Source organism: Xiphias gladius, chromosome 23 (assembly GCF_016859285.1).
Source record: "Xiphias gladius isolate SHS-SW01 ecotype Sanya breed wild chromosome 23, ASM1685928v1, whole genome shotgun sequence".
Taxonomy (NCBI): Eukaryota; Metazoa; Chordata; class Actinopteri; order Istiophoriformes; family Xiphiidae; genus Xiphias; species Xiphias gladius.
Genome location: NC_053422.1, coordinates 14,290,844 through 14,315,708, shown reverse-complemented (window position 1 = coordinate 14,315,708; position 24,865 = coordinate 14,290,844). Strand labels below are relative to the sequence as shown.

General features: G+C 38.8%; 1 protein-coding gene across 2 annotated transcripts in view; it reads right to left on the bottom strand.

Moving 5' to 3' along the window:
- Positions 1 to 24,865, bottom strand: part of pcdh11 (protocadherin 11) — a 112,985-nt gene that overhangs the window by 27,322 nt on the left and 60,798 nt on the right. The window contains exons 4-5 of one of the 2 annotated variants that reach the window (XM_040120007.1): positions 19,458 to 19,493; positions 14,003 to 14,201 (exon numbers count right to left, since the gene is read on the bottom strand). In XM_040120007.1, coding sequence (XP_039975941.1) covers positions 14,003 to 14,201; positions 19,458 to 19,493 — 235 coding nt within the window. The remainder of the gene's footprint in view (positions 1 to 14,002; positions 14,202 to 19,457; positions 19,494 to 24,865) is intronic. The other variant, XM_040120008.1, reaches the window with a different exon arrangement.

Below are 24,865 nucleotides of genomic sequence, written 5' to 3'. Positions count from 1 at the left end.
GACATGTTGAAACCTTTTTGGGCTTTTGGCTCAATTACTGGGGGTGCTGCTGTGGGAAATTGCAAAGTGCTCTGTCACAAAACCTCATTCAGACAGACAGTTTTATTTCTATAAAGAAGGATCAACATATGGAATCCCTTACACTCACAGCACAAAATTGATCATAATTGGAACCACTTTAAATACAAAATGGAACACTTTCTGAGGAGCAACCAGCCATGATGGAATCAAGGTTGACCTCGACTCTGTCTCTGTTGTATCTCTGTCGGTTTCTCTTTCTCTACCTCCATTGCACTCTGTATTCTCTATGTACATTTTAAAAAGCCAATGTGGATTATTAAATTAATATCATATTGACTATATAATCGTAAATATATTATTAATTAAATATGCATTATAGATAAAACATATGGGCAGTAAGCATATTGGGAATCAGCACACTCAACAGAGTTTCAGATACTGTCAGCCATTCGTATAGGGTTCAATAATTTTAAATAATGGCTTATTAAAAATGTTCTACCACCAGGGACAAAATTTATCCATCAACACTTTGTGGCATTTTTACACTTGAGCTTCTACAAAACTGAAGCAAATGATTAAATAATAGAAATATAATATAACTTTTCCAGAGCCCTCAGGGGAGAATCCAACAATACAGTGTCACATCTTTTTAATATAGTGTATCAATATGATTTTAGTACGCACTTTATTGTGATATAAATCGCCATGGGTCTAGATCGGGGGGAGAAAAAATCCCATTTACAAATTGTGTCCTCGTTTGTTAGTGGCACGGCACCTCAATTACCCAGTGAGCAGGTTTTATTTATTCATGCAGACAAAGTCACGTATTCATGAGGATTAACCAAAAACTCGCTCATAGACTGGCAGGCACAGATTGCATATTTTACCATAAGAGGAATAGCTGACGTGTTTACCCTCAGAAGATTGAGAGAACGCAAGATGAGAGAAGGAGGAATGGCTGAGTGAGCTTTTAGGTCACTGCATGGTCAGTTTCACTAACTTTATTCTGATTTGTGCTCTCAAGAATATATAAGAGGGTATTGTGAATAAAATGAGTGCAGTGGAGATTGTTCATGTTCGGGAGAAGTGAAAGACCATATGGCGATATAATAGAAAACAGGAAATTGTGTAACGCTTTGTATTTGTAACCTCACTTCATGTTTTCCTCCGTGGAATATGGGTTTTGCATCTGAAACTGCAAGAACTATTTGAAAGGAAATATTGCCTGAATAAATCCAAATACAACATCCACACTCACAAACAAGCTTGGAAACAAAACAGACAATACCGTATATGCATCAATTCCCATAACTAAAAAAGTCATACAATGTTGCACTGAATGCCAACAAAACACATTCCCCTCAGATCAAATGTACTCTCTCCGGAAAATATCAAATCATCCTAATAGCCAAACTTCTCTTCAGAAATTGTTAGGGAAATCCTCTGTCCCCTGTCATATTACCCACATTTATCAGGATGCAGCATAGCCATTACGTCTAGGGGTTTATCAAATTATCTGCTTGCAGAATGGCCGAAAAGGGACACATTACAACCAGCCGACTTTGTCTGAGCTGCTGCAAAGCAATATTCCGGGATGCTGCAGCAACCAAAAGCAAATTATGGTGAACATAACACAGAGTTCAGTGGAGCGTTAACAGAATGGATGGCCCTATCCTGATTTTCTATCTGTTGGGACAGATGTCCCTAAGTCCCTGTGACTCTTGAGGTGGACGGCCCTGTAAGCGATGGCAGATGCTCCAAAGGTAAGACAGATGGATTTTACCGGGGTTCTGTTAAAGCATGCACATTTTTCATTTTGGAAAAATGAATATTAATCATTTACAGCACAACAATAATAATTGTAGCGCCTACCTAGAAATGATAAATGAAAAACAGATACTTGAGAGATGTTATGAGAAGAAAAACAGGATGGGGTATACCTTTACAAAAGAACAGAATGGTTATATCACAAATCCTGGACAAGCATTACGTTTTCAAGCCATTTTAAAGTAGCACAAATCTTTAGGAAAAAAAAAAAAAAACACAGGCTAGAACGTCTTGAAGACCTTGAAAACAAAACATGTTATTCAACAGTGAAGACAGTCCAGAAAACTGAAGTACAGCGAGACTGTAGTTTGTACCCAGTGAATGGTTTCTTTAGTCTTGAACTGTGAAGACACAATGCAGTAAAAACGTTGCTCTGTCCAATAAATGAATGAAATGGTATATGATGTGTGTGATTATCTATCTGTCTGCATTTGTCTGCAGGGTGAGTGGTGAACATGTGGGTATATAAGTATATTAAAGTAAAAGAGTGCCTGCTTGAGAGCACGCAGACATGTGTCAACTTCCCATGTGAATATGAATGCATGTATGCCTGTTGTATTAAAATGCTGGCAGCTGCAAACAAGTAGCCCAAACCCAGTATTTCACAAACACCATGCCTTCGAATACACTGAGCTCTCAATGTGGGGTAATTGCTACTGATGGAGAAAAAAGGAACAATATTCATTCAACACTATTTCATTCAACACAATATTTCATTCTGTGTTAAACTGAAATCAATGACACTGAATAGTGTGATTAAAATTTGATCGGATCACTGACGACCAACAATGACAACAGACATGGAACAGAGCTCCTTTTTTGAGCAGACAAAGCCGCTCAGTGGTTTAAATGTTGTTCAGTGTGGCCAGGATAATGGCAGCCTATTGATCCCTTTGGAATTTATTCTGAAACCCTAACTTTTTTCAGTGCTTCACGTTAATTTTGAAAAGAGGCAGTGACACTATGTGAGACCGGCTTATTGAGAAACACTGGGAGAATTTTCTGTTGAGTTTTGGAATCTTCTCATATTGGGCTGCAGATTTTAGGTTTGATCTCCTGCAGCAGGAGAACCACACCAAAGACGGATCAGCGTGTGGAGGCTTTCAAAGACCCTTAGGTTGTCAATGGTAGCGTTTTGTGCTCGACATATCTGTTCTTAACTGTAGTTGTACACCGTGGGAGGTTTGTTCAGCTCGATGCAGATCAAGGTGGTTGTGTATGTATGTGCTTTTGTATGCGTGTTTTCTTAGTACGCCTGGTGTGTGAAGTTTCTGCATGCACCCTGCATCTGTGAAAATAATGATGATTAATCAAGTAACCACATACCAAATAGGATTTTTTTTCTTTTTTTATAGAACAAGAGCAAATATACAGAAGAGTGGAGAAAAGTAGGTCAGGTTTTAAACTTAAAGTATGATGTTGGACTTTAAAAAGGAACATTCCTGGCAACGCTTTCTCCTTATTCTCTACAGATTCATTAAAATGAACAATTAAGAAACAATTAGTCGCTTTTTACAGAACACAAATACTGCACATTTGTGGTCCCTAAGTTCTGTTTTTACAATATAGTGTTTAAACTAAACTGCCTTAATACTAAAAAGGTCCCAAAATGACATTTTCCGGCATTTTCAGCAGTTGTCTCTTCCTTTTACTCTTTATTGCTATTTTTCTTCATCTGAAAAATTTATTGTTTGTGCTTTTCCTTTCCACTGTATGTCTAGACTGGCATAATGAAAAAAAAGGTCTAGCAAAGCTTCAAGGAAAAAAAAAAGAGCTTTCAGTAATCAAATGTACCGAGTTTCTTCAGGGATGATTTCAGCCATGCATTCAACATGTAGAGTTAAGGTGTGGGAGATGGTTTTCTTTGGTTTGTTATAAGGACCTGTATTCCCCTTAATCATCCTCTATACCACATGAAATCGAAGCCAGCATGAAACTCCATGTCACCTCTGTCGACACCACCATGTGTTGCATTAAGGGTGTATAATGGCATGGACCAGTGATTCCCAGATGCGACAGCAGGGCTGATCATCAATTATTATACCTCAGTGGATCAAAATGAGCATATCTGCTCATTCCAACAACCAGTGCTGGCCTGTGGCGGCTGAGCGATGGCTTAGTGCAACTCCAACCCCACACCCCCCCCCGTCCACCATCCCCTCTGCACCTGCAAGCTTAGCGACACCAGCCGGAGCCCTTGCGGAGGCAGTGGGACATGCCTTGAGACAACATCTGCCTCCCCTTGGTGACCTGCCGAGTTAAGCCAACTGCAGAATCAAGGGCATGCTCACAGAGGTCCCTGATTTTATCATAACAAAGACTTTGTTGCCTGTAACTGGCTTCAGGAGACGTTCCAGTCTATTTTCTGCTAACACTGTGAACTCACTCTGTATATCGCATTCTGTCTTTTTTTCACTCTGTGTTTCTTTCCCCCTAATACCATTCTATCTAAAATGACACCAAGGGATACTTTCAAAGAATTCATATATACCTCTGTAAAGACGTCAGCCACTGCTGTTACAAAAAATACAATTTATACATATTTTAGACACTTTGAAAAGAGTTTGAGTAGATATTCCTAAGTGTCTAAGTCAATGGAGGAGCCAAATTTATGTTCCCTGTTTTTTACCACACCACAGTATTATGCTATGTCATGTTATGTTATGTTATGTTATGTCAACATGTATATATTATAAATTCGATATCCAATTAGAGAATTTTTTTTTTTTTCCAGCAAACCAGTTTTGGAAATATGCCATTTCCTTTTGCTCATCCAATTCTTGTTGTATATTCACATCCGATTTGTGAAGATCTAGCTTTTATTAGTGTGCCGAGCCTCTGTATGACAGATGTTTGACACTTGACATCCAGTGGGACCCCTGGCTGAATGGAAACAGGACAAATCAATGCAATCATGCAGGTGTCTGGGGGAAATGGGGACAACGGGACACAGTCTGTCTGCCTGCTCACCGGAGCTTCTGGCGAGGCTTTAGCACCAGGTCTGCTTCTGCATGCATGGAATGGCAGACAGCTGACTGACCTCACGAGTGCTACATCGCCTTGAGGTCCCAACAGATGCCTCACAAAGAGCCATGGCAGCAGTGCCTCGCGAACTCGACCACGGTGAATGTGATGAATGCCTCGGCTCGCTTGCTGAGGAGGGTACACAACAACCAGGTTCATGTGTTTAGTGTCAAGCCCCTCAAAAGCCCCCTGTCATTTTCTGTTAGGCCAAACGTGTCCTGTAGGGCCTACCTGAAAATGTACTTCCTCAGCATGTCCCATCTGAAAACCCCATCCTGTTTCTTCTCTCTTTCTTCCTGTGCTCATTCAGCACAACTCCTTCTTCCTTTCCTTGCCACACTCTCACTCCATTTGTCAGCGTTACCAGCCCGTGAGTGGTTTCTGAAGTGATCCATTTGTTCGCGAATACCAATTTATCAACTAGTCAGTGCATACATTGATTGGGTGGGGATAGGGTCCCATACAGTACAGTGGAGAGTAATCCCGTTCATGCGTATGCATTCAACACCTGGATTAAATCACAGCTGTAACCAAAAATGCAGATTAAAAACATACTGTAGCCTGCATGCTTTATTATATTTCAACCAATTGAATTGTAACTGCCAGTAACTTCATCAGAATTTGAGTGTGTGTATTTGTGCGTGCCTATGAGGGTCTTGTGTGAACTGTTATGCTTGAGATTTATTGCGATTTTATGCCTGCGTTTGTGAAATTACTGATTTCACAGGAAAATATTGCATTTCTTGTGAATGACACATTTTAGCTGAAATATGCTAATACGTGAAATATAGACAGATGGCATCATAGTTGTAGCCGTCTGTCATCATATCATTGATGTCACTGCAGCAATACCACAGCTATCACTGCAAATTGAATCTCATCAAAACTGCAGTTTATCTCATAGTGATTTCTTATTGAAAAATAAGCCTGAGAAAAGCAGCAATATAATTTTACATTGGTCACAGCATGCCATTTTCCAATTATCCTTAATTTTGCCCGGGTACATCAATAATGCACTCTTTTTAAACTTAAGATGGCTTTGTCATATGTTTTTAACCTGCCATGCCATTCTGCAGCATATCAGGACAACCTAGGTCAATAACATTAAAGGCGCAGAGAGTTGGGTGAAAATACAACCCCTGTGATGCTGTGGTCTGCTCAGCCTTCAGGAGACATATTGATGCACAGTTATTTTGGTCAATAAGTCCTTCTGAGCAGAGGCCATCCTTATCCTTGAGACCGACTGCATGTGAAAAATGAGAAAGGGATGAGACCATGCATTTTAATCTGTCTATGGCGGTATAGCTTAACGGGGGAAAAGAAGGGATGGGAGAAGAGAAGGAGCATGTGGGGAGAGAGATGCACTTCCTCTATCCCCGTCTCAGCCTCACTAATGCAGTTGTTAACAATAAACCATTCCACTGGTTATGCTGAAATACAACACCTCCAAGCCAGAGCATAATGGCTTTATTGAAATACAAAGCAGGCTGACCTCTGACCTCATGAAAGAATTTATAGACAAACATAAAACCTCAAATGAGGAGATTTTGTATTCACACATTTTCATATACACAGATGTTTCCTTTTTTTCCCTGTTTGAAAGCCAAAGAAAGTCCATTCCCATTTCAGAGATATAACGTGTGTTGCCAAGACACTGGAAATGAGATAGGAAATATCCATAATGCAGTGCTTTGGGTTCAAGTTTGAACTGGGGAGTGGCAGGTGTGTACATTGTGTATAGAATGTGTGTATGTGTGCTGGTGTACATGTTGTGTGAGCGGGATGGGGTTAGCGGGAGAGACAGGCTAAATTGCAGGCAAAACTGTTAATGCTAACACAAGCTGTCAAACTATAATCAAAAAGGAGTGGGACTTTAGTAAAAAGCTATCTATCACAAATTATCTTGAATAAAACATTAGCAAATCTATATTTTATAGCTCCCCATGTTTTCCACCTGCTTCTGAAGGGAAAGTTTCTGCTCTTTCAGGCAGGTGTAATCTCAGCTCATCACACTGAAAGGACAGTGTGATTCTTGAGAAATATTGGGAAGTTTAAAAGTTTAAATGAGTTTATGTAAAGAGCTCTGACTTAGAGGTTTAAGGCAATTTTTACTGGCTGCTGGATTTCAACCACATTAAAGCAATTGAGCATACAAATATTGGCTACATAGCCTTATGCCCAATATGCCATAAGACACCACTGGCATCCAATAAATAGCTTGCCCATTTTTGATTTCAGGTGAGTTGTTGTTTTTCATGATTCATGTTTGGTGTTAGTGAGATCATACCAGCTATATGGAATCAAGCACCAAAGCAGCTCACCTCTCTCGAACCCTACATTTCACAGGTTTAATATGCAGTCTGAGCCATATTCCAGTTTAGGAATCACAGAGTCAGTGAAATGGAACAAAGTGAATTGCTTGGTCGGGCCTTTGAGCCTCTATCCTTGTTTGAAGTCTCTCTCTACCCCTGCCGAGTTCAGAATACATTGCCCAGAGACACGATCAAACTTGGCAGCTATTGATCCCTTCCCAAACCAGACACAAGACTTACTGAACATGTTAACAACTTCGGAATGAGTATTTTAATTGTACAGGTCTTTGAAAAGCCCACTCAAGTCACAGTGCTGCTGAGTGAATTTGAAGCAGCAACTTTTGGACAGTTAAACATGGTGTGTTCAGCCAACTTTCCTTTTTTTCACCTAAATATCTAGCTGAACTCTCTGAGCATTCAAATCACGTCCCTCAGGGCACATTAGAGCAATAAGAAATGTTGAAATAACAGTATTTAAGGACGCATTAACAATAAAAAATATCTGAATAAATGACTAAATATATACAATTAATTAATTAATTTTCAGTCAAAGCCAAAACAGCTTACAGCAATCCACTCTTGCATCTTGTATGTGTAATTTTCTTCTGGCACTGAGGCACTTCTATTGGTATTAAAATTTTGAATGCCATGCACTGATTATCCCGAAATCTTTTTATATCTTTTCCGTCTTGTCCTGCTGAGATCTGGATGATTGTTCCAGAGAGCTCCCATCTCAACTTCACAGAAGACTTTGGCAGGGCAACAAAGAAGGGGCCTAATACTCTGGAAAAGGAGGTTTCTAACATGACACTTTTCAGTTGTTTGAAGGAAGGTGGAGAGAGATTTCTGTGAGCTGAGTTGACTCCTCCAGATCAATAGCTCGCCTCTCTCTCCAAGACAACTGGTGTGGCATTTTGAACCAGATAAAACAAGGGCTCCCCTCCACCTCACCTCTGAGAGCTGAGCACTCCCACCAAATCCCAATCAGTTGAGAAGGATACAGATGAGTCCATCTAAGTCCCCTTCTGACTCAGCTCTAGACCCCCGGCAGTGAAAAAAAGGAGAGAGGAAAAAAAAAAAAAATCTAAAAATCATCTTAAAAGGAAAGGTCCAATCTATGTAGGTTAATACTCACTGTTGCTTCATTTAGCTCTGTTGAAGGCCCACTGGGGCAGCTGTAAAAAGTTCTGGGAGCCAGAAGGCACAAAGGCTTTTATTTATTTATATGAGGGTGAATATATAGCAGGAAGCAAACTGGTGCAAATGATGTGAAAAAAAGTAGTTTGAAGAAATTATCTTGTAGGCTGTGGGATCACTGCAAGAAAAGGAAAAGGCTGCATTACCATTTTATGCGCAGAATGAATTAAATATATACACCACAGCCAGAATATCTGCTACAACCTATGACAATATGTGAGCTCATGTTGTGAAAAGAATGAGAAATGCTCCCTCCTATCTTTCAATAACTACCGGCGATGTACCCTTAAGCAAGGCACTTCATTCTTAATTACTTCAGTGAACCTGCTCATTTGTCAGCCGTTGATGGAGAGACTCGCTGGCAGAAGTAGATGGTTGCTCTGGCAGCTGTTAAGTATGTAAATGTGGAGAAGGCCATTGCTTTCAAATAGAATGCTTGTTCAGCCAACTTTACATGAATGAAAGTTGAAAAAAAAAAGAATCAAGCCCTACAGTCTTACAGCAGTTCATCATCTTTCTAACCTGTGGTCAGCCAATTATCTGGATCTTGCTACAATGTTGGACTTTTAACTCTCTGAACAAGGGTCCTCTTCTCCATTGCATGTCAGCTTAGTCTCTCCCCCTGGTCGCTGATGACATTGTAACACTAATTACAGCTAATTGTTCTATGCTGAATGGATTTAGTCACATTGCAAATGATATGCCATTGGTCAGTGTCACAATGTTTCCACAGAAAAATTCAATGGGGAATGGAAATTTGCACAAATGAATGTAATTAAGAAGCACATTCATTACTTCTAATTGCATATGAGAACCCTCAAAGTAAAACTGAGATTGGACTCATACGCATAATTAATGCTGCTAACTGCACTGAATACAATGGCATTGTCGTCACATAATGATGTTTTAAACTGTTGGTATGAATGACAAAATGTAGTGCTACTGTTTTGTACTGAAGCTGGTCTCACTTAGTCCTAGAGTTGTCACACAACCATCTAAATATTTTTTTTTTTTTTTAGTTTTTTTTTTTCCTCATAAAATCCCTTTTTTCATGGGCAGATTGTGTCTAGACAGTTGAATTCCAATCTTAGTGTAAACTTGCCATTGGCGGCTAGACATACTGGCTAGGGTCTAGGGTCTGAGAAGTATTAAAAATTAAAGTGGTACCAACGTGTTTGGCACACTGTATCAAGTCAAGTGGCCTTTTCGTAATAAAGAAAAAGGGCAGTTGTAAATCAATCAACTGGAAACTCAGTCTGAGAGCTATTATGAAAATTTTGAACCTACAGAAATCAAAGAGTTGAGAACGTAACCCCCACGAAGTAAGAACTTAGCAAGCCTTTAATCAGATTATTTGTCTCCTGACATCAGCAATTATATAGCGTGCTATAAAAGTTTTAGACACGAATTTGCTTAAAGTGAAAAATAATTTAAATATCAAACAAAATCCTTGATTGAAATCTGTTATTTGATAAAATCTGAAAAAAGTCCCTACTTTAATAATGCACTGCACAGCACATTTAAAACTATAATCTTATTATACTCGCAGTGTTTAAAAAGGATTGGATTATTTTAATATCAGATTTAGATCTTAGACAGACAAGGTGTAAGCTGGTCATTTGAAAGCCATATGCCACAGATTAAGATACGGCACTATAGTATACCACCATTTCATGTTTCTTCCAGAGACTAATGCACTACTTCAAAACTGCCTTTAGTGAGCTGCTTGTAAGTGGGCAAAACCAAAAGCTCCTAAATCCCTCAACTCCAACTCAACAGGAGAAAGAAATAAGTATATTACAAATCATCCAGAGAACAAAATTGTGTATTGTTTGAAAAATGTGAAGGATTTAGACTCAGGGATTTGCTCCCACTTTGCTGCACTTTGTCTGAGGGCTTAGCAGCGTTCGCTGTTCGTGACATGATGATTGCCATCATTCAGCAAAAACCTTTCAGGAAATCGTTAAGCCAGCATCAACTTAACAGCAGAGGCTGTCCAAAGTTAATGATTGCATAGAAAGAAAAACATAGGATTTAATTATTTAATGTCAACAAAGCTGAGCTGATCACAATTGCAGTAACATCTCTCAGAACACGGCCAGTGGTCATTATCATTAAAAAACAACAAAATCCACAGAACACAATGTCTGGGGCCAAGATGGGTCAAGAATGACATTTTCATCAACTAGTTGCTTTTAGTACTCCATTTAAGACTACACTGCTTTTAGTGATTCCCTGAAAAGTCCGTCACTTCTGATAGAAGAAGGTGAAGCTGTGTATTAATGTGCTTAAAACTGAGGATGCCACAGTGCCGAGTGTCAGTATGAGAGAATGTCAACTGAAACATCCTTCTTATTCCAGGGAAGAGATGCATCGCATATCATTATGCATGCCTGTTTTTGATGTTTTGATGAAGTGTCGCAGTTTGGCCAAAAGGGACAGGTACGATTCATCATGCCTAATTGTTCTGGATGTGTAGTTCTGTAAAAGCCAGCAGTCAGATGTATGGGGGTTGGACCTAAAATCACACAAGCTAATGATATTAATTTGCAGCTTTTATCTATTTGCTGAGACAGAGGAGGAAATATCAAAAGCTTTGGAACAATGTGTGACAAAAGAGGCGACAGCATAAGACTGATGGCGGGGCGGTGAAGTAAGCCTGGAGGGTGAAGCAAGAGCCCATAAAATGAACAGCCGCCTAACTCATAAATAATACAAACATAAAATGTCATATGAACTTTATTTCAAGAGTGGGTGGTCTAATAAAGATGCAGGTTTAAAGAGGAGTTGAGAAATTCATTGTCATAAGAAGGCCACATGGCTTGCCTTTGGCACAGACAATTATTCAGTGAAAGTTGACATTCAGGTCCAAGCTGAAGCACCTTTACGAAACAATACCACTTTTAACACTTGAAATTCTCTCTTTTTACCGCAGCTTCAGTCTTTCAATCTCTCAGTTCTATTTCTCCCTCTTCACTTGGAGTCATTCCATCTCCTCATCCTTCTTTCCACTTTTCCTTGTTCTTCTTGCTTTACAAATTGAGACGACATGATAAGAGATTGCCACCACCGTGCCAGCCTGGTGCTCATTGATAAAACCATATCTAATCCATCTTAGGCCCCCCTCTGTCACCAGCGCACTCGTCTCTGAGACGGTCAACATGCACAGGATCCATCTCTCCTTTTGAACTGAGTAACACAGAGTCAGAGTTTATCTGACTAAACTTCTGGAAGGAGAAAATGGAGCCAGATGAGTCAGACGACTTTCACTCCGTCTTCAAATGACATGTGAGTGTGTGTGAAAGCGAGTGTTAAACCGGCAGCATCTAAAAGCAAACGAAAAGACTTTTGTGACGTAGGTGAGAATGTATGCTCTTTTAGATATGTATTTATTAAATTATACAAATATAAAATGTGAATTTTATGTATTTCCCTGAAACCTCAAAAGGCAAAATATAAGCATCTGAAAGCTGCACACTCCTGCATAAATTTCATAAAGACTTGGGTACATAAAATTTATGAAATCACTTCTCATATGGTGTTTACACAACCCCTGAACATTATCAGGTCCTGTCTGCTTTAACCTTTTTTTTACATTAACATCAATTAGAATTACATTACTTTAATACCATTTGATGTAATAAGGTTACAACAGAGAATCAGCACAGTGACTTTTGTAATATCTAACTACTTATATTATTCTCCGATATTACACTCTCAGTTATTCTCTTAACACTCTCACTCTGCAATGATTTTTAACGCAGCATTTTCTAAAAGTACACATGCATTTACTACATTAGCATGGTATTCTATCTAAAACTAATGCACTTCAACAAATATTACCCCAGAGGGAAAGTGGGTAATAAGTGCAGTATTTGATTAAGTTTATGAAATATGAGATGTTTATGTCACTGAATATTAATGAGATGATGAGCAATTGCATCTGTATATGAATGAATCACAAATGTGAATCGCTGCTGTCACCATGGTGAGTACATTAAAGAGAACAGCTGGGGAAGGAAAGGTTTGATCATTAGATGCATGTGTTCGTGCGTGTGTTTATACATGTGCCTGCATGTGTGCAGATGTGTGTGCGTGTCTGTGTGTGAGGGAATATGGAGGTCAGCTGGCTGTGTTAAAAAGGCTATCTTGTAAAAAAAGATTTCTTGCTGTAGCATGCAACATCTCCTCATCAAAGATAGAAAAATAACAAATGGAACAGACCTGTGCATGTAAATGAACAGGATGTCAGCCATCTTGTCTAATGTCTAACAAATGTATTCACAATCACACACACACTGACACCCCAGCCCCGGCCCTGTCAGCGAAGCTGCTGGGGTGGCAGATGCACCAAGGACTGTTGTCTCACTTACAGCTACTGTATGACACAATAGCTATACTGCATGTAGGTGTATGCAAAGCAATCTATTTCTACCTGTCCTGTATATATTTTTTTCTGCTGGATATAAAAAAAAAAACAAAAAAAACAAATAAAAAACAGACTTGTTTTTTGACAGGTAACTCCATGCAATGGCTATAATATTCCTGGTAATGATATACACGGGCCACAGGAGGAGTGAAGCCGTGCTCCGATCTAAGCCTTGATCCGGTCTGCGATATATGATGCAGAGTTACCTCCAGATAATACAATCTAATTCACCAAGATGAAAATATCCAGCTTGTAGCCGGGAAGGGTTGGTATGTGACAAGGACACATTGGTAGGGGACTCAGAATAGCTTGTTCATGCTAAGGTGGAGCAAAATAATTTCAACAGCAGCATCATTGGCATGCTGGCTCTGGATCTACTCCAGCACTGCTGGATAAAACCCAGACTCCTCTGTGGTGTGTCTTAAGCACTCTTCTTTTTCCCCTCAGCCAGTTATTTGAGCAATGATTTTTAAAAAATCTGTTGTATATGTATGAGGAAGGAGTTGTGCATCCTTGCGTTCAATGGAGCCTTTTATGGAGAACATCATTGGGCAGCAAGCCAGTGCAGTGACAGCTGTCTTGTGAAACATTTGAATAAATTCAGCAACAGAATTCCAACTTCAGAGGTATAATTCCCCTTACACTCCACAGCGTAACACTGGACAACTTTTACAAAATTCAGGCTTACAAAATTAACTGTCAATAATAAATGCACCCAAGTTACAGCCTTAATGTTATACTGCACTCCCATTACAACAGATTCACTGTCTTTTTTGATCAAATCCAATTTATTTGCATACGTAATATGACTGAGACGGTTTCTGGTTTCATCTCAACAGGAAACACTGAAAAATACGGCAAATGGAACAACACTTTATTTCCCTCTCAGCAGTGCAACCCTCGTTCTTATACAACAAAATTGTTGTCCTACTTTACCAAAAACGTTAACATGTAACATGCTTTTTACTAGTTATTTGACAAGAAATGGTGGCTTGTTAAGTGTCTGCAAGGCTTTGTTGTTACTATGAAAATCACAGCTGTAATCTCAGTAAATAATTTTACTGTCTAAAAATGCAGATGGCCATTTGTAAATTACGCTGTGGAGAGTCAGTCTCAAAAATCCCGAAACATAATAAAAATGAAACATAACAGATTTGCCTGCTGTCTGAACAATGCAAAGCTCAGTACTCACTGGATTCAGGGTCTGAGTTTCCATCTCCCTCGGTGCGGCTGTTAGGTGATGTTTGCTCGTAGTACTCCTCCTGGGGGAAGTTGAGGGGAAGAGGCTGGGTGGTGCTGGCCGTGCTGCTGGGCTCGGGGTCTCCCAGCCCGCTATCACTGCAGCTCTCCTGGGAACCGTCTGGAAGATGGAACGTGACACGGCGCTGGGTCTGGAGCACACCGAACAAACAAGAAATGTTCTATTAGAAAACTCTTCCATGCTGTTTAAAATGCCTAAAAAAGTGAAAAAAAAAAACCCCAACCAAACCCATAAACAGGCAAGTACAGTAGCACACTGTGCATGGGTACACTATAAACCATTAAATTTAAGTCTGACATCCAGTTCTGTTGTACTGTCAGCTCACAGCACAAAAAAAACTGAAATGTTTCTTTTTTTCTTTCCTTTTTCCTGAAACAGTGTCTAGTTACTCTGCATAATCCATAGAACACAATGAGAACAGTCTTCATAGTCTTCAAATAGTTCCATTGAAAACATTCAGGTCTGTTCAGAGGAACAAGGACATTCCTTCTGGAGAGTCGTTTTGTCGTTGATTTTTTAAAAATGTAATATTTCAGTGCATTACGCCACACAATTAAAATTCCTCTCACCATTGAGTTGAGGGGGGACAGAAATCTCAGAGACAGATATCTCACAACCTAAAACCAAAACTATTTGCATGGCTATAACACAACGCCTAAATGAGAAAGTATGATTGTTTTTTTTTTTCTTATTTGGGTGACTTGACAAAAGCTTGTAAAGCCTTAATTAGTGAGTCCCTAAACGGATGTAATCATCAATTCAAAGTTTTATCCTTGACCTCAGTTACTGCTGCACTGTCTTAATATTATCACGAGTGGTGACAACAGTGCTCGTTTATGGGTGAATGAGTAATATGAGATGGCATTTATGAGGGAAATCCTTTCCTAACTGTATCAAATGTTGTTGTTACATGCCCAGCACTGCATCCATTATCTTTACCTGATGTGCTTTTACTAGGAAAATATGCCAAAGTTGCATCTCTTCACCAAGGGGACTAATTGAAACAGTGACCTTGTAATCCGAAAAAATGATTTATTGTCTGTTGGGTCTAGTGAATTACTTTTCAGATAATAATCTGGCTATAAGATTTATAATTGAGACTTCCCACCCTGATAATGGATGGGATGTGTATTAACAGGTTGAACTATGTCCTAGTTTTGCTTCTCACCCAATTCAGATACAAAAGAAGTAGAAATGTGTGTGAAGGCTACTTTGATTTATGTCTTGGGGATCAGAGGCGTGTGGGCATTTTCTTCTGAGAGGTGCAGGCCTCTTTGATTTCTTCTGAGGTTTACAGAAGTTCATGTTGCGACCTTTCTTTGGAGCTAAAAAGAAAACACAATCTGTGTATGGTGGGTTTTTGCTAACATGTTAGCAATTCCTCCAGAAAAGAAACCTCAAAGTTACAATCATTCATACTGTGAAGCACAATGGGTAGACGCCGCTGATTTCATTTTTTAACTTTCATTTTTGATATATTTCCTTGGAGTTTGACAAAAAGAAAAATGAGGAGATCTGACTTGGCTTTGAGGTAAAACTGGTAAAACTGAGCATTGTCGCAGTGATATATACTGTGGCTAGAATTCATGTCCTCACATGATTCCCGTGTAACATCATACTGCATCACACTGTATGGGGGCATAAAACACATAAAGTATAATTACACCCTCAGATTCCGTTATTGCTGTGAATTTTATTCGTCCCATTATTCAAACTGATAAGAGAATTTTTTTCAAGAGCAAATACAACTAGAGCACAAATGACTATCTTGATTTTCTTCATCGCTATAGCAACAAAAGCAATATGCAAGTCCTGAATTAAAAACATCATTAACAGATGCTCCTTCAAGCGCAGGAGGAGGTGATGTCTCTGTGCGAACATATTTTTCCTCAGCCACTATAGTGCGTAGATAAAGCACTTATTGTTCTTTGGTAAGATTGAATAAGGCTAGGAAAATAGAGGAGAGAGGGAGAGTGAAATAAAGTCTGGCACTAATGAAGGACAAACTGCCAAAAACCAAGTGCACAAAAAGCTTCATTTAAAAACTATCAGAGAGGGTTGACTAACCTAAATCCACACAATTAGCACCCTGAAAGCACAACTGAGTGCTTTTCAATGCTGTGATGTTGAAACAGCTAGCTAAATATTCTATTTACTTGATTCATCTAGATCCCCAGGCCACAAATCACTGTGTGTGTGTGTGTGTGTGTGTGTGTGTGTGTGTGTGTGTGTGTGTGTGTGTGTGTGTGTGTGTGTGTGTGTGTATGTGACTGTATGCTAGTAAGAAAGAGACAGATGAGAAATAAACAGAATAAGGGTGGAAAAAGGGCATGCAGCCAAAGAAACAAACGCACCGAAGAAAAGCCCACAAAACTTCAACTCTTGTAAAAGCTTTTTCCTTTGCTGTTGTTTCTGTTTGAAAAATAAGAAAGAAAATACTTATCTGTTCACATGCACTGCACTAATTTCTGGACCACACTAAATTATACATGATGTAGGATTAGAATTAATCTTGCGTTGACTGCATGTGGCGTTACGTTCTGCTGCCAAATGATGAGGTATATTTCTAAAGGTCCCTACAGAAAGTTATGTTTCTCCCACTCTTCTCATGATTTTATTCATTTTCCAAGACAGAGAAGAGACGAATACCTTGTTGGCAAAATCATATAGTTTTGTGTGCCATGTTTGCCCACGCTTACAAGTAGTCTAAATATCTACTTGTTCTCAAACAGTGTTGGCAGCTGTTTCTCAAATTACTTGAGGATGCGCGCAAAAGCAAAGTCCAGGTTCCAGCAAAAGACAGAGCCCACTTACCGAAGGTTGGCAGCTCTACAAGAAGCATGCTTCCTCTCCACATGATTCTAATTATTGGAAACTTGCTCCAACAGTGGCATCCAGAATCTATTAGAACAAACAGCTGTCCGTGACAATTAGGACATAATCATTTTGAATAAGGGAGTGTCTTAATTTTTAGGTTTCTGTTTATTCAAGCCCATTCAAGTTGCTTCCAGATGTTAAGAAAGGCCTAATTTGATTTCACAATACAATCAATACTAAGCTGTTTAGCTACAATATTAATTACAATTGAATACCGTTAATGGCTCTTAAATTAAAAAAAAAAAAAAAAAAAAGTTTTGCTCTCAGTGGTAATGACTAATGTGAATAAAACATTAACGTTGAAAGACAAACATGACAAACAAAAACAAACATTCACAGAGGAGTCAAGGTGAGTGTTTTGCTAAGCATTATCACTTATTTAAAGAAGCTGCCAGAAATCCATAAAGCAAAGACAAGCTGCGAAAAGAGATATCAAGACCAAACAAAGCCCGTTCAGCCAGATAAAACACTGCCTTGAGAAGTATGTACACAGAGATAAAATGAACAGGAGAGGTGCATGCCAAGTTCTACCATATAACAAGCTAACCAATCCAAAACCCTCCCTCTGGTAACCACCCAGACATTAGGCAGATGGGACTGGATCCATGGGTTACCGGATTAGAAATCCGTTCTATAGAAGAGGGAAGGCCAAGTGGCTACCACCTTGTCCTTTTGTAGACCTCAGTTTTTTCACTTTTATTATTATATGAATATATTTTTTCCCTATCTACCACTCTGTAGAAAATAGCAAAGAAGTCAGTGCTGCATGGAGAAGGACTTGGCTGACAACCACCTCACTTTGAGTGATAAACAGGGACCACTTAGGAGTGAATCAGAGGAGATTGGCTCTGCCATTTCAGATAAGGATCAGCTCGCGGGCACACCTAGACCTGCATAAATCTGTTCAGAGGAGACGCGGCTTTGTCATGTCGCACATGTCTTATGTGGAGAAGAAAAAAAAAAAAAAACAAGAGCAGCAGTACTATCCACCAAAAAAAACAAAACAACAACAACAACAACAAAAAAAACACTGCGCCAGATGTCCTTATTCTGTTTGATGTCAAGATCATGCAACATCCACAAAAATCTTTTTTACATTGTGTGTGTTTCCCTTCTTTTTGTACATGCTATTCCAGAGCAGTCCATTGTGTTACGTGTTATGTGTTAAGTGAATATGCCGCTGTGTGAAATGGTGAGTTAGCGGGAACATGCAAGAGGGAGGTGATTCTAGCAAGTGGGTTGGACCATTACTGGGTGATTTTTGACTAATCCAATGAATTTTTTATCAATTTCATCTGTTACTGAGTCTCCCACTATGATGATCTTCTCTGTGCAAATGAACTATGACAGTATTAAATAGTAATTCTCTGTAGTCCTAGCTAAGTAGGGCCTTACAAAAACTTTAATAATGGCAAAATGTTAACAATAGGTAGCTTAGATATAAATGTAAAGCAACAAATATCTACCAGTTATGATTGCAGATCAACATCAAATAATACAATAGTAGAAAATTGTTGGACTCCAAAAACTGAAGTTGTTACTGAACACACAAGCCATGTTGTGCAGGATTTCACAGTAGCAGCATTATCTGCTGAAATTGAAAAAGTATGAGTTGCATTTTTTGCAAAGTGCTAGAGGGACTCTGACAGTCCTGCTCTCATGGACCAGAGACTGGTGAACTCTGAATGCCTGTGTATACATCTGCACACAGGCACATTCAGACCAGACAAGACAGAGTTGGATTTAACGTAAAAGGTGTCTTACAAGGAGGCGTGAAATGTCTTTGATCTGTGTTGAATATTTCACTTAAAAATGCAACAACAAAGACAATTGAAAGTGGAGATATTTTCACATCACTCCCAGAAAATCCGTTACAATACAGGTACCCTTGGTAAAGAATCTTAAAAAATCATTTAAATGAAGAGAAGAAGCTTTCGATGGTGATATCTTTGCTGTCTGTTGTACCAGTGGAAAAATATGGCGTTTGAGAACACACTTCTGCTATTCCAAAGAGATACCTGTTAAGATACTCCACTGTTTGAAGAAAAAAAAATCTCTGACATCTTAAAACATTTACTTACAATTTTTCAGTTATTCCTACAAGAATAACAAAGCAATTTTACAGAAAGATGTAAAAAATAGAACAGTAAAAAAAAAAAGTTAAGTCATGAACAAGATAAATAGTTCAGTCATTGCTGTTGGATTGAAACTTTTTACAAGGGTTTCAAAATCCTAATGGTTACAGAATTTTCTTAACATTAACCCACAAAACCTTTCAATAGAAGTTAAAACATTAAAATCTGTATGTGGTTTTGAGGTTTTCATATGGCAACAACAACATGTATATTTCTAGAAACAGAGATTACAGTGGTGACATGCAGATTTATTGTAGGTGTTACTTGTGCATAATACAGTATACTGAGGTAATAAACCAACTACCGGCACAGTATCATGCTCTGATGTTGCTCATGTGCATGCAAGAGAAAGCGGAGAACAGAGTAAGACTTACATTCACAGAGGTAATCTTGCCAAGTTGACAGGCCTCCTGCAAGGACATAAGAACAGTCATTTCACATCCCCATCTGACTGTAACTCCTTAAAGTCATTCAGAGTTCACAACTGACTCATAGATTTGGGGGTTTAAAGTCTTTTTTTAGGTCGGAATTGAGATTTCGGATACATATTGATTTTCTACTCAGACACAGAGTTTGTACCGTGCTCCACTGGCAAGCCAACAAACCAGGCTGCAGAGTACACACCCTCTCCCCAGAAATGTAAAGAATAGGGCAAACTCGACATCCTGACAACACAAACCATACAACTGACACTTTGATAAAGATGTTGTCTCTAGATGTCAAGGAGGAAAGTGAACAGAATATCAAATGAAGCATCAAAAATTAACAATAAACAGCGACAAGCTTCTAAATTGGGAACAAAAGACACCCGCAAGCCTGCAAAATAGCATCCTCTCTCTGGGGACTGAGATAACTCACAGAGAGATAAGAGTATTTAATTTTTAATCACCAATTTTGTTTTCTTTGTACTGTGTATAATAATCTGAGTACATGACTTGATTTGCAAAGAAAATAGAAGAAATCTGGCAGTGAGGAGCCACTTAGACAGGGGAGAAGCAGAGAGGACTGCTGGGGTGGAACGGTAAAACAATGAACAGGAAACAAGTTCATGTCAACAGATTATCCTGCCATAATTGTTCACCAAGGGATGCGGCTACTGACTGAGTGATAGAGAAGTACACCCAAAGCTATTCATCAAAAACAAACTGGATCTTTATGGTGGACAACTGAACTAAATCAAAAAGTGAGGCCTCCAAACTTCTGACAAATAACTGCCAGGCAATCAATTATGTTGTCTTATATTTAAGACAATGTGGTAGGGAACCATTAAATCATCTTGTTGCCATGGAGTATCTAGGTGCACAAACTAGAGTTATTTTAAGAAGACAACAGTTTGTTTCTTCTTCAATGGTTTGAAGCTCAAGTTTTTCAAATATACACTTTGGCAATATAGTGGTCATCATTTTTAGCAGTTCAGCCATTATGGCACTGCTCTGCTCTATGCCAACATCTACAATTTCAGTGTTGTGCTGAAATAATTAGATATCTGGTCTGGATTTTATTTTTTCAGCAAAAAACCTCTGATAATCCCCTTACCTTGACATCACCGAATTGCAGACAGACAAAGTTAGTAACAAGCTGGGGAACATAGTGGCACATTTAGCAGCTAAAGAGCCAAATATTTCACCCAGGAGTAGGTGGCAAAAAAACTGAACTAATAAAGAATAAATATTGGACTTAATTTTGCCAGGTAGACAGTAACATGACTCCTAATGAGTAAAAGTGTTGGTCTGTGTCTGCTTAATGTATAATATATGGCACAAAAACTGAACTGTCCTGCTATATTGACCCTGCATACATCTGGTAGTCCATTCATAAAATAAATGCTAAATCTAAGAATTATGTTCTCAGAAAGCCCTTACGCGTAAGAATTTGAAAGATTCAAAGTAATTATGAAAACGGGAATGCAAAAAGGGATTAATATATAAAATTAATTTTGTCTAGATTATTTCCATTTAACATGAGGTTAACAAGAAAGCTATGCAAAAACTGAATATAGGAACAATCTAACACATGACTGTTCTGCACATAGAGACATATATAGGTTATTTCTAAATAGATCTTATAACCTTATTATAAACTAGTAAGTATAATTAATACTTCACCCATAACCACACCAGACTGACATGATGGCTTGAGCTGCTATAGTACTAACCCCCATATACACATATATATATATATATATATATATATATATTTGAACACCTCAACATTTGTTTGGTCTTTTTGAGGAGCAACTCATTTGCATCCACTGACTGGTCATTTATATCAGGATTTTACGTGAGGCTGCCACCTGGCAGTTGTTTCTTCTCCAAGTAATGTTTTATTCAACATCTCATGACACATACTTCAAGTTAGAGACCTTGCTAACCAATTAAATATATGATAATGTACATGAGGGATCTGAGAAGGTGACTATGATTGTCTCATATTTAGACGACATTCAAAATAGTAGTTGTACATTTGATAGCTGGAGAGCAAAAATGTACGAGTTTCCTCTTTTTTCTTTCTCCTCTGTATGGATTGGTCAGTCACCTTCTCTCTGTATGTATGCCTCTCAAACTAGCAGTTTCAAAGCACCCACATGGAAGCCTGGGAGAGAGTTATGCTTAAGATAAGTGCATTTGTTGGTGAACCACATCAAAGTACAGAGGGATGTCTTAGCGAGCAAAGGCAGTGGAGCTCGAACCAAGCCTTTGATCACCCCAGGCACTCTGATCATTAAAATATTGGATAAATAATTGATTAAAACACCAGACCTTATTGTGCTCTCTTTCTGTATCCAAATGTATCCCAATTTCTAGACACAGTGGCTGCACAATGAATAAATAGTGAACAGTGAAAGGAACATATGGTACATATTGTAGACTTGTATGGCATTTTTTGAAACAGTGCATGCAAATAATTATATCTGATATTGTTTTAACATGTAAAGTGAACTGTAGGACAGTCTTTGAGCTCCCCAGCTCTAAGTTCCAGTATGAACTGGAGGCAGGTTGACGTGCTGCATCAGCCTTTCTTCTCCAGTGAGGGTCTGAGCAATGGCATGGCAGGTTGGTACAAAGGCAGACGAACTGGGTAATAATCAAAAGGCATAGTAAGAAGGTAGGTAAGAATGCATTCCAGCTGTGCGTAGGTGACTGGAGGGTAGCTAATATTACATGTACAGCTTCGACTGTAGATGTAATATTAGCTACTATATTCTACTATATTCTTCTTAGAAAACAATAAGCCAACTTTGAACATTCAGGGATATTAGAAAACTTTACATCAGCTTTTGTAAATAGACGGCTTGATCAGTCTCCCTCAGTACATATACATTTACATTTAGAGTATAAAATATAATTTAAGTGAATCAAGATTTATTCCAGTTATAGCTACTGGGGGACTACAGTTCTCCAGTAGCTTTTCATGTCTCTCAGCATTACACTGCAATGGGTTCATTGATATATGTTTGTCAAAACTATTGGGTTCCCTAACACAAGCACAGTTTATTGGTAGTTAGTGATTTTATTAGTAGTTTTTTTTGCAATTTTTGTCATTTTAGAGGTTGACCTTACAATCAGACCAAAATGCAGCAAGAAAAGTCCAACTCTATCATGTAGGCGAAGTAAAAGACAAAAAAAAAACAGAAACTCATGTACGGAAGAGTGTGTCACGGGTGATAGAAAGCCAAAAACAACCATGGCAAACTTATTATTTTAGGTTATGGACAATATTTGCTGTGTTCATAATCTAATTTCGTCAACCTCTAAACAAATACAAGCACAATTAAAAAACACAAAAACACAGCTGGTAGCCATTACACTTAAAACTACTTCATATCCAGAGAACCTATTCCTACCCAAGCATGAAATTAACCAGACGTGTTATCTTCAGGAAAAGACATCTTTAAATAAAAGGCCAATGAAATAACTACCTCTTGATTTCCAAAGTCTATTTATTCTAGTTTCTTTGATTTTCTCCTGACCTCTGTGAACTTGATGACACTGAAGTCATTCTACATAAGATTACTAAGGAATAACAATCCCCTTGATATTCCTTGTTCTCATTTTCAGCAATTACCACAACTGGTGTCAAAATATCTGTTGGCTTCACGTGGACATATTTTGCTATATTATAATCATAGAGAAAATTAAACCCAACGTTTAACCATTTTTAAAAAATATGTCCTAGCTGAATTGGCTGACCTCTGCACTCCGTTTAGCAGTTGGACAATATCAGAATACAAAGTTTTGTTGAGTTTTCTCCATTAATGCTAAGTTCAATGTTTAAAAAAAAAAAAAATCAGGGCATCACGGTGCCTCGCTGCAGTTTGTGAAAATAATTTTTACGAGTGTATGATGCGATAACTTAAAGCTTCACTGAAAGCCTTAAAGCCCCTCATCCCTGGGGTCCTCATGCTCCTAATAGTTTAACACTAATGAGATCTGCTGCTCCCGTCTCTACAGCCTCCCACATAACAATTTATTTCATAGCGTAAATACCTTTGAAGGTGGGGAGAAGCACAGAGCAAGGCAAAGAGACACGAAGCTTACTAGCAAGCCACAGTCTTTTGAGCTGCCAAAGCTTACCCTTGCGTATTTGACATTTGTAATGACTCTGCTTCAGGTTTCACTGGTGAAGCTCACTATAGTGCGCTGCTGTTCAATTCAACTAGTCTCTCTGCAAGAAGTTGTTGAAAATAATGGTCAAGCAGGACTTGTCAGTACTGCTCAGTGCAGCACCACAATCCATGACCTAAGCTGTTCGGAGAGGGTGGGAGAAAAGCATGTGGCCTGCTATCGAGTGGTTATCCCCACGGATGAGATGGATGCGTCTGAATTTATCAATAGGAAGAAAATGACAGCTTTGTCGAGCTGTGCCATGTCACAATGACACACCTAAACATATGCACGCAAAATACAAATATTCACAGTGGAAATCTTAGACGTGAATGCCATCTGCTTATGTGTGCAGGCGCAAGAGATGTGACTGCCTCAGCCAAGAAACAGTGGGCATAGTTCAAGTTTACATCCCTTATATTTCTGGCAAACGCAGCATGTCTTAGACAGTGTGATAAAACTGTTGCAAACAAAACACCTCCTCATCAAAAGGGGCTAATAAAGTCTTCAATATACTTAAGTGTAGCCTTAGATAAATAGAGTCTCAATTTCCCTCTGCATTGGTGTCCAGTTGTCCAAAGTGTATTGATGTACTTACTGACATTCAATAAAGGGAAACCCTCTCAGCAAACCACACAGAGTGCTGTAAATCCTGTACAATTCTTGAGTGTGCACAAGGAGCAACTTTCCTCTAACACAATTACTAGACAGCAATAATGTCACAGTGTGTTCGAACCAATTGTGATTTACAAGTGGACAACATGTTGCCTTTTCATCAGCTTATTATTATTAAGTGGTCTGTATATGTGTGTTTCCCCTGGACAATATCCCCATGTTGCTTCACTCTTAGTAAGGTATTGATCCTCCCAGTGTACCAGCCCCCCTGATTTCATTGGGCTAGCTGCTGTTAATTACTCCACACTCTAACCTTTTGCTGTTTCATTTGGACCGACAAATTGGGTGAATTAAAAAAGGGTGGGTAGTAAGAGGAAAAGAGAGAAAGGGGAAAAAAGCACTCTAGCAGCTGTAGGGGTGGACCCCCTCCCTCTCTGTGGCGTTTGTGTCACAATCCCAAGTGGCGCAATAATTAAAAAAGTTCATCAATGTTCTCTTTGCTCATCAAATTATGCAGAAGGAGGCTACTTCAGTAATTGTTGCAGAGGATTCATTTACGAAAA